Source organism: Delphinapterus leucas, chromosome 20 (assembly GCF_059928025.1).
Source record: "Delphinapterus leucas isolate spDelLeu-1000000601 "Yukka" chromosome 20, BTC_Dleu_Yukka2, whole genome shotgun sequence".
Lineage (NCBI taxonomy): Eukaryota > Metazoa > Chordata > Mammalia > Artiodactyla > Monodontidae > Delphinapterus > Delphinapterus leucas.
Genome location: NC_143148.1, coordinates 12,782,857 through 12,799,507, shown reverse-complemented (window position 1 = coordinate 12,799,507; position 16,651 = coordinate 12,782,857). Strand labels below are relative to the sequence as shown.

Below are 16,651 nucleotides of genomic sequence, written 5' to 3'. Positions count from 1 at the left end.
ATTCCTTTGTACCCGGGGGTGGGGGGGCCCTGTGCCTGCCCTGCGGTGGGGGGGAGGGTGGGCAGGGATACTCAGGGACAGGGCATCATGGGGGATTCGGCACAAAATGCAGCATTAAAGGTAACCCCTGCCCCCTACCACGCTTGGCTATGTGTCTTTCCCTGTGCCGGGCCCTGATCCTAGATCGTGCCCAGTGGGACACCCGCCCCCCCCATGCTCCCAGGCCTCGCTGGATCTCCGAGGTCCAGGGGTTGAAGTCCAGGCCCATGTCCCCACCCGGGCCCCCGCAAGAATACCACGCGGAGAGGTTATGGTCACCAGCGACAAGTGCTTTACCAGCAAACACATGAGTCAGGGGAAGTTACATGGTGAGGTGGGGGGCAGTGGGGGTAGGAACGGTCCCCCCAAGTTGGCCTCAGCCAGTGACACCCCGGGACGCAGCCCCAGCCCCACTGTCTTCCCGCTGGAGGCTGCAACGGTTCATCTTCAGCTGAGTCAGCTGGATGTAGCGCAGGACGTTGGTGTCTGCAGGGGAGGTGGGCAGGGCATTATCTGCGTGTCCTGGGGCAGCAGGTGACATCTGCACCACCTCGGCTCACACTTCATGGACCCCGGCCTTCGGCGGCCCACCCCGCCACGGCTGGTAGAGCCAGAGCCCTTCTCCCAAAGCCCCAACCGAGCAAGCAGAGCAGGGCGTGTCACACGTCCACACTTCTGCATCTGCTGTGCCCTCTGCCAGGAATGCCTCTTCTCAGAGACTCCTGTCACACTTCTTACCCTCCAGTGATAACTGTAAGAAGCCTGTTCCCTCCAAACTGCTCAGCAGGAAAACTCATCTTGCCCCTGCTCCCACACCCTGTGTCATGCACCTGCTGTGCTCCCTCTTCAGTGGCTCCTAATACAGAACTGAGTATTGTGTCTGCCGCCACCCCACCGCACACACACCCTATGACCTCCCACAGGGCAAGGAACAAGCCTCCAGCTCTGCCAACCCCGCCCCCTGCCAATCTCCTGGCACTGCCAGGAAACAGGTGAAAGAATAGGTGAGTGTGTGAACAGGTTAGTGAGTGAGTAGATGAATTAATTCAGGGGGAGGGGAAAATGGTGATGGGGGAGGGGGTTGTGAGTGGCCAGGGAAGTGGCTGAGTAGGTAAATGGGAAGCAGCAGGACGGGCTCAGGATGGAACAGGTGAGAGGTGGTTGGGTGAACGCCAGAGGAACGAGGGGTGAGTGGGCGCGAACGAACGGCAGGTGAGTGGAGGAGTGGGTGTGCAAGTAGTAGATGGGTGGAGGCCGGACGTGGGGTGAGGGGTACAGCATTCATTGAAGCAGCTCTGCCCTGATCCTCCTGCCCTTGTTTCCTCCTCTCTAGCCCCTTTCCCTGCTCCCTCCCCGCCCCCTCACCTGTGGGTTCCCGGCTGCGGGCCTCCTGCAGGTAGCGCAAAGCACGTGCATAGTCGCCCAGGTGGTAGAAGGCAATGCCGGCGCGGTAGGTCGCCTTGAAGTTGCCCTGCTGCTTCTCCAGCACCTTGAGACAGTACTCGCGCACCCGCTCGTAGTTCACCAGCTCCGACTGCAGCAGGCAGGCTGCGGGGGCACCACGACCGACACTCGCAGAGCCTCTCGACACCCCAGGCCTCACCTGACCGCGAGGAGCCTGGCCTTCAGGCTGCGGAGGACCCCTTCCCTTTCCCACGGCTGAACCCGGCCTAAGGGATTGCTCAGGCCACCGGGGGCCGCCAAGCTTCTGACCAATCAAGACAGAATCAATCTGCACCGCCGCTAGAAGGCGCGAAAAACACAGACAGGGGCTCACAGGTGCTTAGCTGGGAGGTGTCTGTAGGGGAGAGTACTAAGGGTGATCTCAGAGGTGAGGGACGGGTCCTTGAATGGCTCATCCAAGGTAGGTTTTTCTCACCTGAGGTTCGCAGGTCGCAGCCCAAAGCCCATTTCCTGCATCCCAGCTCCTTCCATTCCCTGTGGTCCCCTAGACTCCCAACCCCTCTTCCTGATCAAGTTCTGAGGTCTCCCACCACAGACCCCAGCCCTAGCCCCTTGAAGCCTCCAGCCGCCCCCCCAAGGCTTGACTAGTGCCTCTCACGTCCCACCCCTCTCACATATGCACCCTCTGCGCTCCCCGACGGCCCCGTACCAGTGAGAGAGTCATAACATTCCACCTCCGTGTTCTCCACCAGGCGCCGCTGCTCCTCGCTGAGGCGGGCTGGCCCTTGGCTGGTGGCGGGCCCGGGGGCGGGGGCGGGAGCGGGCAGGCCTCCAGGGCGGGCCCCCTGCGCCGCCTTCAGTTGCAGCAGTGCCCGATGATACTTGCCGATGGCTTCCCGGAACTTCTTCTCTCGGTAGCAGCGCTGACCCTCCGCCTTAAACGCCACGGCGGCCCGCAGGCTGCTGTCGAGAGCCGCACCCAGGCCCCCCGACGGCTCTGGGGCAGGACTGGACCGAGCCGACCCATGGCGGGGGCTGGGGCCCGGCGGGGAAAGGGCGGGAGGCGGGCACGGCGGAGGCTCCGGGGCAGCGCTGAGCATCAGCACCGGGGACAGCGCGCCGCGCTGCATTGTGGGAAACTCCTGCGGCCGCCGCTGCAGCTACCGCATCGCCCCCCCGCGGGGCTGGTCCCCATTCTTTCTCCGCCCCCGCACCTCCGGTAGCCGACTCCGGCTGCCCCCTATGGGTCTAGAGAAACCCCTCAAGACCTCCCCACTGTCTCCTTCAAATCCCTTCTTCGCACTCCCCTTACCCTCCCAATCCTCCTGCTTGCTCTCCTCTCCCATGCCCAAAGCTCCTAAACCTTTCTAGAAGGAAAGAACAAGTCTGGGAGAAAGAGCAGGAAGATAACAACCTCGTGGAAGGCTGGTTTTCAGACCGCTAGGCATTTGGCATATTGGATAAGAACACAGGCTATGGATGCAAGCTGCCCAGATTCAAATACCTGCTTATTTTCTCACTAGTTGTATGACTTAGATAAATCACCTGAATTACCTGGAACTCTGTATCCTCATCAGTAACATGGGACTATGATAGCAACTTTGGAACCCATTCATTTATCTATGCAACAAACAAATATTCACTGATATCTTTCTGTGCCCAACTCTGGGGCTGGGTGATGCTGGGACATAGCAGGGACTGAGATAGCCTCAGATTCTACCCTCACTGGGTCCCTAGGGAAGTGGGGGAGACAGACCAATGACCAGACAGTGGCAGCCCAGAGAGGGCTAGCCTGGGAAGTACAGGCAGGGGGGTCGGGGCTGGGACGCAGGAAGCACAACAGGCTCTGACGGCCCAGAGGAGGTACCCAGCATAGGCTGAGGTGGTGAGTGAAGACTTCCTGGAAGAGGGGAGAACTCGATGAACAAGAGAGATCTGCTTCTTGCCCTTATCGAGCTCGCTGTCTGGGTAGGAAAACCAGTGGGAAAGCAGTCAAGTGACAGCCCAGAGTGAGGCACACAATAATAAAAGAGTGTAGAGAAAGAAATACATGAGAGGCTTTCGAGAGAAAAACTGAGGGTGAATGACTGTCCTTCAACACTCCTTAGCTGCTTACTCAGTGGTGGGACCTTGGCCAAGCTCCTTGGTCTTCCTCCACCTTCCTTCTGTGTAACAGGGAGGTAACAAGTGAGCTTACTTCAGAGTAGCTGTAGGAACTGAATTATATTATGCACGTAAAGCACAGGGCCTGGTACAGTAATGGGCAAATAACAGCCAGTGTTTCTTATCGTCCATGAGACTGAGATATGTGGTCGTAAGTGCCTGACTCTGAGTCGGCATCCACATATAGTTGTTGAATAAATGAGTAACTATGTATTAGCACCATTACCCCCACCACACACACACACCCAAGACCCTAGCTGGAGTCTCATTCCCAAGCACCAAGCCTGCATTTCCACTGTCCCTTCCCCCTCCCACTGCACATTCTTCCCCCGGAGGTCCCATGGCAGTTCCCACCCAACAGGCCCAAACCTGAACATGACACCTTTCATCCCAACTGCAGTATCTGCTTCTATATTTTATTGTACTTTGCTGAGTCTCTCCCTGATCCCCAATCCTCCAAACTTGAACACCTCAGTGGTGAAAACTTCCTCCTCTCTGCACCTCCAAACCCAGGCTTGGTTAAGAGTCTAATATTCCTGAGATTGGATTCCAGAACAGCATTGGTCACCTTTCTGCACCTCGGGCATGTTTTTGTTTTAATTAAAAACTTGGAAACCCACTGATTCATAACAATTATTTTCTGAACACCTACCAAATGGCTAGGTGCTAGGGGCTCGGTAGAAACAGGGGACAACTGTACCTCACAATCCTGCTAGGATGCAATGCTAGCACATTCGCAACACCTACTAAGTGTCAGACACGGTCTTAAAGCTTTAGGTTTATGTTAACTCACGTCCTCATCACACCACCAAGAGGTCTGTATTATATTATACCTACCGACATTGTGGCACTTCAGAGGTTAAGTAAATCAGATCCCATTTAACAAACTCTTGCCACCAAAGGCCCATACTATCACAAACTGATGACCCTCACAGGCCAGTATATGTAATGTGTTAGATTTGTGCAACCGTTAAAAATATTGAATTAGTTGCCAGCATTAGAAGAGCAGAGATATTTATGGAATCACAGATTTTCAGCTTCCTTCGTGAACAAAATCTGAAAATCTGGCAACATCAAGGTAGCTAGCATTCCTCATGACTAGGACAGGCATTCTCAGCTTCTCACAGTCGCCATTGCTCCTAGCTTCTCCCCAACCCGAAGACCGAGTTTCCTTCGCTTGCATTGCGATTTTCCTCTCAGCATCCCTAACTCCCGCAAGCGTTTGCGTTAGGGATCCCCGTTTTGTCCCGCTCAGCGGTGCTTGCGGAAGCCCGCCACTGCCCCCTGGCGGCGGAGTCCAGAATTCTCATCGCGTCTCCCAGCAGCCATTAAGGGACTTGGTGAGAACATCCAATCAGATGGGTGGGAAGCCCGGGAAGTGACCAATCAAAAGCGACAGAGGGGCCAGAATTCGACCACTGAGGATAGAGAGCGCTCGGAATAAAAAACTCTTTTATTGAAGTGGGAGACAGACGCACAAAGAGAGCCTTTTTTTGCTGGGGTCTCGGGGCTCAGGGAGGCCCGGCCGGGGGGTGGCGGAGCAGGCGGGCGGCGACGAGGCTGGTGCCCTGGCGTTGGGGCCGCGCGTACTTGAGGAAGATGGCGGCGAGGCCGGGCGCAGGGCCTCGGAGCGCGGCGCGGACCATGCACGGCTCGACCGGGCCCAGCTCCGCCCGGCTGCGGCGGAGAGACGGAGAAACAGAGATGAGGCAGGGGTAGCGGGGAATAGGAGAAGACCTGTCCTCGGAGCTTGGGGCTCGAGGCTGAGAAGACAAGCTGACTTGGGTCCCCGAGGACTTCTCAGGAGTTCTCTCGAGGTCGGACACGCTGTCCATCATCTAGAGTGACTGGAGGGCGCTGACGAGGGGCAGACCCCCTATTTTTCCCTCAGAGCGCGGCTATGGGAGAGCCAGGACCCGCGGAGAGGGAAGGACTGGGGCTGAGGATGGGCAGACAGACATCCAGCTCTACCCTAGGGCACGGGCTGGAGGAAAAGATGATTCACCCTGCCCCGCGGTGGCGTGGTTAACAAGGAGATGAGGGACTCCAGAAGCTAAAGGGACACCAATTCGTGGCCAGGAAGGGAGCTAAGGGACTCGAGGCTGGCAGACCTCTCGTTCTCAACCCTGGAACGCAGTTAGAGCATCTTCTGGGCCTGAGGAGATCCTATTTTTCACCCTGGGGCAAGGTTAAGGGCCCCCACATCTGAACAAACACCCCAGTCTCTCAGACACCCCCAGGGAAAAGCAAATGGGACCCCCCAGACGAGGCAGACACCCCATTCTCTCTCGCACCCAGCAAACAAGTTTAGCCCCACCCCAGCCCCCAGCCCCCCGCACACACACCTAATTGTCTCACATTCTCTGAGACGGGAAAGACGGCGACCAAGAAGGTAGGCCCTGAAGCCACAGAGAACCTCCGCCGCGGCCATACCTGTAAAGCGCCGGCTCGGGCCCGGAACCCGCCCCGTGGAGCACCCGGTGTGCCAGGCTCAGTGCTGCAGCGGCACGGCGACCCGGCTCCCATCCTGCTGCCTCGGCCTCCAGCAGAGACAGCTCCAGGAAGTAAGTGGCAAGTAGCAACACCTGCCGTTGTGGCGGGGAGCAATCAAGTCACGCCCCTTCCCATGAAGGCCACGCCCCTAGCCGCGCAGGTCACGCCCCTGCCCCGCGCACCTGGGGGCCGCTCCTGGCCAGCGCAGCAAGCAGCCCGAGGCAAAGTAGCGGGCCCGGGTGGTGCAGCCGGAAATCCAAGCGGCTCAGGATGCGGCGCTCCGCGCACAGAAGCTCGGCCCGCGAGAAGGAGCCATCGCCCAGGAGGCAGAGGGAGGTGGGCTGGGAATTGGGGGGAAAGAGGTGGAGGAATCTTGAACCCCGGCTCGTTACTCCCTGCCCTTGAGCTCCTGGGATCGGTTCAGTCCCTGTGCTGGACCTCAGTTTCCTGGTCTGTAAAATGGGGCCATTGATTTGTTGTCTGGAAATCGTGGGAAGCAGAGGCTTCAGAGTCAGATAGACTTGGTTCCCGAGCTCAAACCTTACCATTTACTCTCTGTGTGACATGGACATCCACTGAAGCTCTCTGAGATTCAGTTTCTTCATCCATAAAACGGAGATGTTACTCCCTACTTCACCAGGCAGTTCTGATACGGCACTGAGTTTATGCATGTTAACTATAACTACTCAAGAAGGACTATAGGGGCTTCCCTGGTGGCGCAGTGGTTGAGAGTCCGCCTGCCGATGCGGGGGACACGGCTTCGTGCCCGGTCAGGGAGGATCCCACATGCCGCGGAGCGGCTGGGCCCGTGAGCCATGGCTGTTGAGCCTGCGCGTCCGGAGCCTGTGCTCCGCAACGGGAGAGACCACATCAGTGAGAGGCCCGCGTACCGCAAAAAAAAAAAAAAAAAAAAAAAGAAGGACTATAACTACTCTAACTATTCAAGACTGAGTTCAAGTCCCAAATGCTTGCCTTTGGGCAAATGTCTTCCTCTCTCTGGGCCTCAGTCTCTTCCTCTGTTAAAGGGACACACTGGTAGCCTCTACCACAGGCAGACATGCTGGGATTCCAAGAGTAGGTAAAGTGCTCGCTTGGCACACAGTAGGCATTTAATCTGTGATGCGGCGAGGAAGGGCTCCACCCTCCCAAGCCCCGCCCCGGGAGTACCTCTGGAAGCACGCACTCTTCCATTTTGCACGCCACGAACAGGCAGGCCACGCCCAGCAGCTGCAGGCGGTGTAGGCGCACTCGGCCCGCGCCTAGGTAGGAATCGAGCAGGTGCACGGCCAGGTAGAGCGTGTCCCCCGCCAGGCCCAGGTACTCCTGGGGAGAGGCGCAGGTAATCACCACGGTTCTAGGATGCTACGCAGGCCCAGCCCTTTCTCCCTCCCCATTACGTACGTGAACCTGCACTAGCCAGTCCACCACTAGCGCGCGCATCTCCGGGGTCACGGTGCGGGGCAGGGCCCTCCGGGGCAGCGCGCGGCACACCTGGGGTCGGGCAGGAACGGCCTCACTCTCCTCACCTGTGCCTCGGCTTCTCTCCCGGGCTCCAGCCCTGGGTGCAGCAATCTCCTCGCACCAGTTGGATGTCCCGAGTGCCACACACAAACTGGCCTCCGACATCCCCTCCGAATATGCTCTTCCGTGTCCCCATCTAGAACCCTGGACGCCTCACTTTCCATCTCTCCAGTCTATCCCCCATGGCCACAGGACTTCCTGAGCATCTCCTCCCGGGTTCCCAGACTCCAATCTTAGCCACCAAGCCTCAACCCATCCTCCTCAGAGCACCCAGAGGGTCTTTCTAAAGCATAAATCTGACTAAGGAACTCCCCTGCTTAAAACCCTTCCTTGGCTTTCAGTACCCTTAGGAGAAAAATCCCAATTGCTCTCAGACTCTCTCAGGCCCTGCTCCAACATCACCTCTTCCCTCTCTCCCCTCACAACCCACACTCCTACTCCAGCGTTCTTTTGACCCTAGACTATGCCAAGCTCATTCCTAAATCAGGACCTTTGCACTTATGTACCGGCCATTCCCTCCAGCTGAAATGGTCATTCCCCACTCCTTGCATTGCTGACTTCTCGGTCATTCCAGTCTCAGCTAAAATTTCCCTGACTTTTTCTATACTTTTCCTTGCACCCCATCATCTCTATCTCATTGCTTTATTTTCTTCATAGTATTTCAGTCTAGAGATACCCTGTGTTTCCTTGAATGTTTTGTCTTTTTGCCCCACTAGACTGCTGGCACCACGAGGGCAGGGATTTCTGTTCAGATCACAGCTGTGTCTTGGTTCCTAACAGAGACCCTGACCCAGGAGAGATGCTCACAAGATGTTTGTTAAATAAACACATCCCTTCAGTATTTCTTCTGGCAGTGCCTGTCTCAGACAGTTAACTGTGGACCACCGTGGCCTGTGTTTGGTTTTTGTGGCCCTTCTGAAATTATCACCCGCATTTGTTTGTCTCCCCACAGTGAGGACAGACTACCTCATGTTGTCCATCGCAGCATCCCCAGTGCCTAGAACATGCTCAGAAACATTTGTTATAACTCGCTAAATAGTTGGTAAGTGAGTAAATGTGAGGGACAAGTACGAGAGGTTATGCAATACCAAAGGAGGGGCTGCAGACAGCCTGGGGAAGATGGGAAAGGGCATTCCCGGCAGTGGAAACCACACAGGTAACAGTGCGAGAGAAAAGCCAAGTTGTGGGTGGCAGTGGTGTAAAAGCTGCAAAGTCGGGTGGGAAGCGAGGTGAGAGGCTGGCGAGGTGGGAGTTAGGGAATGCTTGCTGAGTGGGCGTTGGGCGAGCGAGTCAGCTTTGGCTTCCTCTAACCCGACAGCCTCTGCTGCCCTCCAGGGATGTGGGCGGCGCCAGAGTTGCCCAAAGCCCGCTGGTCCACGAGTGTCCCGCCCCGGTCCCACTCACCATGACTTCGGCGAAGATATCCCCGGCGTACTCACGTTCTCCCTCCAGCCCCAGCGCGCTCAGAGCCTCCTCCAGCCCCGGCGGCGCGCATGGCCCGGGGGTCCTCTCCGGGCATCCTGGGGAGGCCCTCCTGCCCGCGGGGACGCCGTCGGGGACTGGGGTGCTCCGAGGCTCGGGATCGAGGTGGGCAGTTGGACTCTGCAAGGGAGAGGGGGTGGGGTCAGGGCCTGGAGAAAGGCCCAAGCCAGGAGGTGGGAACCTGGCTCCTGTATCTCACCAGCATCCTTCAGGCTGGAGTCAAGGGCCAAGCCGAACTCCCGCCTCTTCCCGCTGGAGCTGAGGACCCGCGGTGGGCGCTTTAAATGCGCCTGGGCGCATGCGCGCTGAGCACGCCTCACCTGGGCAGGCGCACAGGCAATGGCGAATGCTACGCGGGCTGGCTCTGCACCCTCCAAACCTTCTAGGTCAGACAGCTGGATCAAATCCTCTTCCTGCTACTTACTATATGACTGACGCAGGCCCTCTGAGCCTCACCCTCCTGAGCTATAAAGTAAGGATTTGAAAACTTAGCCGACAGAGTTATCCTGAGGAATTTGTAAGATGGTTTAAGTGTCCAGCACAGGGATTAATACAGTTAAAGCTCAAGGCATGGGAGCTATAAAATCACATAACAAATATTAATAGAGGGCCTCTGTCCCCTGTAGTGGGTATTCAGGGATGAGCAAACCACCTGTGGTCGCTGCCTTTACCAAGCCCACAGCCTACTGTGGAGGTGACCGGCACAAGTCACCGGCGATCGGTCTGGACTAGTGCAGCGGCCTCTTTACTGCTCTCCCTGTACCCATCCTCTATAGCCTGCTCCCCACATGCAGTTGGAAATGACCCTGTGACACCTAATAAGTCAGATCACACTCTGCCTCTCTTCAGAACATGTGGCTCCCATATCCCTCAAGTTGAAAGTCCAAGTGGCCCTATATTAGCTTCCCATCCCAAACACACCTTTGAGCTCATCTCCTATCCCCCTCACTCATTCCTCTCCCACCACACTGGCCTCCTGGCTCATCCTCACCCACACCAGGCACAGTCGTACCTCAGGGCCTTTGCACTGGCTATTCCCTCTGCGTGGAACCTCTTCTGCCAGAGATCCTTCATTTCCTGTAAAGTGTTTACTCAGATGTTACCTTCTCCATAAAAAGTGCCATCCTAAGCATTTCCTGTTCCCATTCTTTCGATGCACTTATTCTCTTCTTAGCACTTACTGCTTTATTTATTGTCTCCCTCCTGACTAGAATGTGAACCCCATGAGGGCAGGGCTTATCTAGTTTGTTTTTCATTGCTGTATTCTCAGTGCCTAGAACAGGGCTTAGCACATAGTCGGTACTCAAACGTTTGTTGAATGAATGAATGAACAGGCTGGATGTAATTTTTATTTTTTTAAATTTATTATTATTATTATTATTTGCGGTACGCGGGCCTCTCACTGTTGTGGCCTCTCCTGTTGCGGAGCACAGGCTCCGGACGCGCAGGCTCAGCGGCCACGGCTCACGGGCCCAGCCGCTCTGCGGCATGTGGGATCTTCCCGGACCTGGGCACGAACCCGTGTCCCCTGCATCGGCAGGCGGACTCTCAACCACTGCGCCACCAGGGAAGCCCTGGATGTAATTTTTAAATGATCTGGAAGGGCCTCTTTGAGGAGGTGATGTTGAAACTGAAACCTGTAAGAGGAGGAGCCAGAAACACAAAGCGAGGGGAGAATATCCCAGGCGGAGTGAACAGCAGGAGCAAAGGCCCTGAGGTAGGAGAGCTTGCTATTTTCAGGCATTGAGAGGTCAGCGAGGCTGGAAAAGTGAGCAGAGAGAAGAGTGTGAGATCCCGGACCACTGGCCTTCTGTCATACTTAAAATAAAACAAACTCCTTACCTTCAGCACAAGGTCCTTTGGGCACATTGTTACCTCTCTAAACTCATTTCCTTCTACTCTCCCCATTCCTCAGTCTTTCTGACATACCCTGTCTTCTTTATGTTCCCCAAACACATCAGACACCTGCCTGCCTCAGGACCTTTGCACTTGCTGTTCCCTTTGCCTGAACCCCTGATGAGAACCTGGATATTTATATGCTCAGAGTATCTCTACACAGTACAGGCAGACCTCAGAGACAGTGCAGGTTTGGTTCCAGACCACCCCAGTAAAGCAAATATCACAATAAAGTGAGTCACATTTTGGTTTCCCAGTGCACATACAAGTTGTGTACACTATACTGTAGTCTATTAAGTGTGCAATTGTATTATGTCTAAAGAAACAATGTGCATACCTTCATTTTAAAATGCTTTATTGAAAAAAAATCACACACACACAAAACAACAAAAGAAAAACAAAAAACACGCTAACCATCATCTGACAATATAGGGTTGCCACAAACCTTCAATTTGTAAAACATGCCGTATCTGACAAGTGCAATAAAGCAAAACACAATAAAATGAGATATGCCTGTACGAAATAACTACAAAGGGAAAGTAGTAACTTTACAGAGGAGAAATCTGACAGACGCCACCTTAACCAAGGAATCAAAGTCATCACCAGGAATAGGACAGATCACCTCATGTGCCTCCTGACGGATGCACTGAGAGGGGCATCTCATTTGGGGGAATTCTTTTCAAAAACAGCTTACATATAACCACAAGGAAACATCAGGCAACAAACTCTGAGGAGCATTCTGCAAAATAACTGCCCTGTAAGCTTCAAACCAGACAACTGAATGCAACGTGTGAGCCTGGACTGAGTCATTAGCCAGGACTTTTCTTTTGTATTTGGGGACATTAATGTGACTATCAGTAAAATCTGATCAAGGTCCAAGAGAAAAGCATTGTATCAATGTTAATTTCCTGACCTTGATAACTGGACCGTGATTATGTAAGAGAATGGTCTTGTTTTGGGACAGATGCATAAATATCGGGGCGGGGGGATAAAGTCAGTGTAGCATATCACGGAGAACCTGCGTGAAGGGTAGATGAAAATTTTTCGTACTTTTTAAAAATTAATTTTGGAGATTTATGGAAAGTTGCAAAGAGAGGACAGAGTCCCCATATACCCAGACCCAGTTTCCCCTATTAACATTTTAGTGTGGTCTTGTCACAATTTAATGAACCAATAGGGACATAGTATTATTCAAGTCCACGCACTATTCACATCTCCTGACTTTTCACCTAATGTCTTCTCTGTCCCAGGACCCCATTCAGGACACCACATTACATTTAGTCTTCATGCTTCCTAAGGCTTCTCTTGGCTGTGACAGCTTCTCAGGTTCTCCTTGTTTTGAACAACCTTGACAGTTCTGAGAACCAGTGGTCGGGTCTTGCGCAGAACATCCCTCAGCTGGAATTTTCCTGATGCGTGTTTTCTCTTTATTACACTGAGAGTGTATGTTTCAGGAAGACCCCAGAGGTAAAGTATCATCTAATCGCCTCCTATAGGAGGTACACATTGCCGACATGATTCACCACTTGACGTTGACCTTGACCACCTGCCTGATGCAGCTCCACTTTCTCCACTAAACAGTTGCCTTCCCCCCTTTCCATACTGTACTCTTTGGAGGCAAGTCACCTTGCAGTCCATACCAAAGGAGTGGGGGCCACGTTTCCCCTCTTTGAAGGCAGACTATTTACAGGTATTATCTGGAATTCTGTACAGATATGTCTGTTCTCACCATTTGTCATTTATATCAGCACAGACTCATTTATTTTACCCCTTGGGTATAACCCAATACTATGCTATTTATTGTCGCTCAAATTGCTTTCAGCTGTGGCCACTGGGGGCTCTTTCCCATTGGCTCCTGTGTCCCTTCAACGCCCCGTCAGTGAGGGTATGGTTTGGTTCTAGTAGGTCCTTATTTTCGGGCACAAGATGTTCGGGTTCATCTTGTACATTTTCTGCTCCAGTCCTAGAATCACTGTGGTACTATTTTTAAAGTTTCAAAGTTTTCAACGAGTCTGCAATTATCTCAAAATTAAAGTTAAAAATATGTGAATCGCTACACTTTTGGGGAAAGCTATCTGGCATGTATTAAAATACAGCAACTCTAGAATGTAGGCCACAAAAACTTAAAAAGCACAAGCGCGGTAAGATGGATTGTTACACTGTCAAAGGTTTATTACAGCACTGCTGGTGGCAGCAAACAAACTGGAAGCCAAGTAAATTCTTGTCGACAGGGGGCAGCTGAATCAGTTGAGGCACATCCAACCCGAGAAAGCAGAGAAAGCTCGTGAAGCGGCTGGAGGCATGACAAGTGTCCACGAGGAGTCCCCCAAATGCAGAAAAGTGGCTCAGAGAGGAGGATCTCATTTCTACCAATGACCCAGCAAGCCTACTGATGTACATACATATGCTGGCAGGAGGTGGGGGGAGGGGTAAGATGCAGCAGTATAGAGCCCAGCAGCTTGATGACCTCAGCTGGGAGGAAAGAGTTATGCAGACAGAGGGACAGCCTTTCACGGCACTGTGTCCACTGGCACAGGGGTAACATGAGGACCAGAATGACTCACTCAAGGCCTGGGGGCGGTTTTGAGTCTCCTCCTCCTTTCACAAAACTTGTGAAACTGTCTAAATGCACATGAGAAAAGACAGATCTAGTCAAAATTTAATTTTCCTAATTGGTAAAATTTATTAAAACACTCCCCTCTAAAACTCCCTATTTGGGAAAAGTTCTCCTACCGAAAAAAGAAGCACCACTACATCTACAGATATACATTCAACTGAGGGCAGCAGCTGAGGAACCCGTGGGAGGTCTCCGCGGACTGTTAAGACAACCACTAGCTGGCTGAGGTAGATACGGGGGTGGACCCACACGGAGGTCTGAGTGACAGTGTGGTGTGACAAGAAAATCTAGCACCGGTCACCTCCAGGGGCTGGACAAGAGGGAAGAGTAAAAGGCTTTTCTTTTCAATTAATTTTTATTGGAGTATAGTTGCTTTTAAAAGGCTTTTCTTTATAAGCCTCTCTGACGTTTATCATATGACCACCAGGACATACTTTTGTAACTCAATTCATAATAAAGTCCATATGAAGTTAGAAAACAAAAAAAATTCCTTGAGTCCTGGTTGTAGCATCTGACTTTTCCTCTACCCCCATTTACAATCTCAAAGCCTCCGTGTGTGTGAAGGCCTTACACCTTCCGGCAAAATCTGACGTTAAATTCACCTGTGCCGGGGCTCCGCAGGGGCAGCCCTGGCCCTGGGGTCTGAGAGGAGTGACTCAAGCATGGTGACTCCAGGACTAAAGGGACAGGTGCCAGACGGGTCGGTCCCAGAGCTGTGAAGGCTGTAACCCAACCTGAGGTGCTCCCAGCCGACCGCCACCACACATCCCATTGATCCACCAAGGGTTGTGTATCAGAATTGGGGGCCATAGGTAAGATGGGGTGAGCAGGCAGTGCCCCCTTCCAGGGCTCAAGGGCCACAGGAAATGAGTCCTCTCCCTCCCACACCCACTCCAGGGCCCAGCGACACCACGCACCCCTTCCACCCCCATCTCTCCACCCCACCTCTTTTTTCCCAAGCAGCTTCCGAGGGACTGCAATGGTCTCTGTCCACTGTACCCCCCGCCCAGGCGCCTTCCCCAAACTCTTGGGCAGCTTCCGCTTAGCGGCCCCCACCCTCCACCCTGAGCTTGCGCACACCTTCCCCCCTCCTCGTGGCTCCCAGGCCCTGGGGCCAGAAGGACAGGAGCCGAGGCAGCTGATGCCCGGGGCCAGACTCCGGAAGCAAGGAAAGGCCCGGGGGTTGGGCCCCAGGCTGAAATGAGTGTCTTTATTGCTTGTACCGTACAAACACGAGGGATGCGGACAGGCCGGTGGGAGGAGGGAGAACTGTCAGGTTAAGGACATACACACACAGACAGGAAAAGTCAGAACCCACCCACCCAAACCAACCCCCCACCCCACCCCAGAATGTCTCTCTGTGACCTACCTACAGAAGGTGGGCTGAGGTGATCAAAACCACAGAAACTAAATCCCAAACCCCAGAGATGCTGGGGGGAACGGGGCAGGGGGGACAGGGCAACAAGTGGACCTCAGGTGTGGCTCCCCTGCTAAGCTAGCACCCCTCCCCCTCGGGTTGAAATGCTTGAGCCAGGGGCGGGGCCCGAGCCCACACACACCACGCGCACTCGAGGCCGGGACTCGCTTGCCCTCGCACACACATACCCAACACACATGCACACACACACACACACCCCACGTGCATCTGCATCCCAGATGCACAGGCACGCCCACAGACACACACAGCCTGAGGCACGCACGTTGAGTGCCCACAGCACTGACACGTTCACCTTAAGGCTGCAGAACGCGGGGCCCGGAGAGGGGGGAGGAGTGAGGTGGCCTGGAGCCTCCCTTCTCAGAGGCCCCTACCTCGGTTCGTACCAGACACCCAGCCCCACCCACTCTTCGACCCAAGTCCACCGGGCCCAATACTGTCTCGGTGCGAGATGTGTAACAGCCGAGGCTGGCGCCCCTCCGCCCCAGGCAGAGAGAAGGGGGAGATCCCGGCCCCCATCCTCAGAAGGGGCGGGGCCAGGCCCGGGCTCCAGCAGGAGGTAAGGAACGGGGCTGGTGGGTGGGGAAGCCAGCCCCCAGGTGCTCCTCCTGCCTCATCCCCAGGGTCAGAAGAGCAGCTTAGGGGATGGGGGAAGACAGGGCCAGGAGGCAGCGCCCATCCCCTGGGCCCCCTCCCGGTTCCCCACAGGGTAGAGCAGGCCCCCTCCCCACGAGGGAGTCCTGAACCCCCAATCCTGCATGCGGCTTCCAAAGGCCCTCGCCTACTCCCGCACCTCTGATCCCTGGACATTATTGCTTTTCCGCCCCCATGGGAGAAGGAGGCTGGATTGCCCCACGCCAGGCCACTCCGCGCCTAACGACAGGGCAGGGAAGGCAGCACCAGGGCGCTGTCCACCGGGTGGCCCACCACAAGGCAGCCTCTGACAGAAGCAGCAACCCAGAGGCAGGGCTGCCCATGGGCACCCCAGCCAGAAATTCAGGTGGGCCCCACGGCTCCATGCTTCGCCCCTCACTGGGGCTTTATGTTGATTAAAAACCGGCATCTCTCCAACTGCCCAAAGGCCTGGTCCTGGGGCAGGCAGTGGAGAGTCTCCCAAATCCTGGTCTGGGCACAAAGGTGAGGGCAGGATAGGATCCTGTAGGCAGGGCCACTAGGACCACTGAGGTGAGTTTGGCAGAGGGCTGAAGAAAAAACTGGAAATGGGGGTCAGAAGGTGAGGGATGGGGACACAAACAAAGAAGGCAAAATAAAAAGTTTAAAAAAAAAAGCCCCCCCCCCCCGGTGGTGACGGCAGCCGCGCGTGCGTCCTGTGGCAGTGGCAGCGGCGGCGGGCAGCTCACTCGGCTCACTCCCGGATGCTGGCCGAATAGGAGAACTGGGGGAAGTGGGTCCGCTGGTCCAGTTCGAGTAAGCCCAGGCTGTCATCTGCGGGGGTCGGTGGAGGTGGATTGGGGAGAAGCGGTCTGCAGGGGGCCCGGGCACCCCACCCAGCCCCAGGAAGGGCTGCAGCCAGACCACAGTGCAACCCCCAGCTGGCGCGCTGTCCCCAAGAACGAGAACGGGGACCACCGGACCGAGGC

At 54.9% G+C, this 16,651-nt stretch overlaps 3 protein-coding genes across 5 annotated transcripts in view; all 3 read right to left on the bottom strand.

Annotated features, from left to right (window-relative positions):
• Positions 1-319: 319 nt before the first annotated feature.
• On the bottom strand, positions 320-4,960 carry TTC9B (tetratricopeptide repeat domain 9B). Its single transcript, XM_089902836.1, has 3 exons — positions 2,153-4,960; positions 1,405-1,620; positions 320-525 (listed from the first exon to the last, which is right to left on the bottom strand). The coding sequence occupies exons 1-3, from the start codon at positions 2,571-2,573 to the stop codon at positions 416-418; spliced, it is 747 nt and encodes a 248-aa protein (XP_089758962.1). The 5' UTR covers positions 2,574-4,960; the 3' UTR covers positions 320-415.
• Positions 4,961-5,037: 77 nt separating this feature from the next.
• On the bottom strand, positions 5,038-9,869 carry CCNP (cyclin P). Its single transcript, XM_089903492.1, has 7 exons — positions 9,866-9,869; positions 9,025-9,290; positions 7,501-7,590; positions 7,267-7,422; positions 6,282-6,440; positions 6,040-6,191; positions 5,038-5,283 (listed from the first exon to the last, which is right to left on the bottom strand). The coding sequence occupies exons 1-7, from the start codon at positions 9,867-9,869 to the stop codon at positions 5,118-5,120; spliced, it is 993 nt and encodes a 330-aa protein (XP_089759618.1). The 3' UTR covers positions 5,038-5,117.
• A 1,467-nt stretch (positions 9,870-11,336) lies between these two features.
• The window catches only part of AKT2 (AKT serine/threonine kinase 2), a 51,928-nt gene continuing 46,613 nt past the window's right edge, over positions 11,337-16,651 (bottom strand). For all 3 annotated transcript variants that reach the window (XM_089902827.1, XM_089902828.1, XM_089902829.1), the window contains one exon: positions 11,337-16,496. In XM_089902827.1, the coding sequence (XP_089758953.1) occupies positions 16,417-16,496 (80 nt within the window). In that variant the 3' untranslated portion in view covers positions 11,337-16,416. The remainder of the gene's footprint in view (positions 16,497-16,651) is intronic.

Coding starts and splice junctions, on each gene's coding strand:
- TTC9B (XM_089902836.1), bottom strand. CDS start 2,573: ATGCAGCGCGGCGCGCTGTCCCCGGTGCTGATGCTCAGCGCTGCCCCG. Junction 1,621..2,152: donor ATGTTATGACTCTCTCACTG/GTACGGGGCCGT, acceptor GGGTGTCGAGAG/GCTCTGCGAGTGTCGGTCGT. Junction 526..1,404: donor CCGCAGCCGGGAACCCACAG/GTGAGGGGGCGG, acceptor CCTCCCCTGCAG/ACACCAACGTCCTGCGCTAC.
- CCNP (XM_089903492.1), bottom strand. Junction 6,441..7,266: donor AAGAGTGCGTGCTTCCAGAG/GTACTCCCGGGG, acceptor CCCAATTCCCAG/CCCACCTCCCTCTGCCTCCT. Junction 5,284..6,039: donor CCCGAGCCGGCGCTTTACAG/GTATGGCCGCGG, acceptor TCTCCGCCGCAG/CCGGGCGGAGCTGGGCCCGG.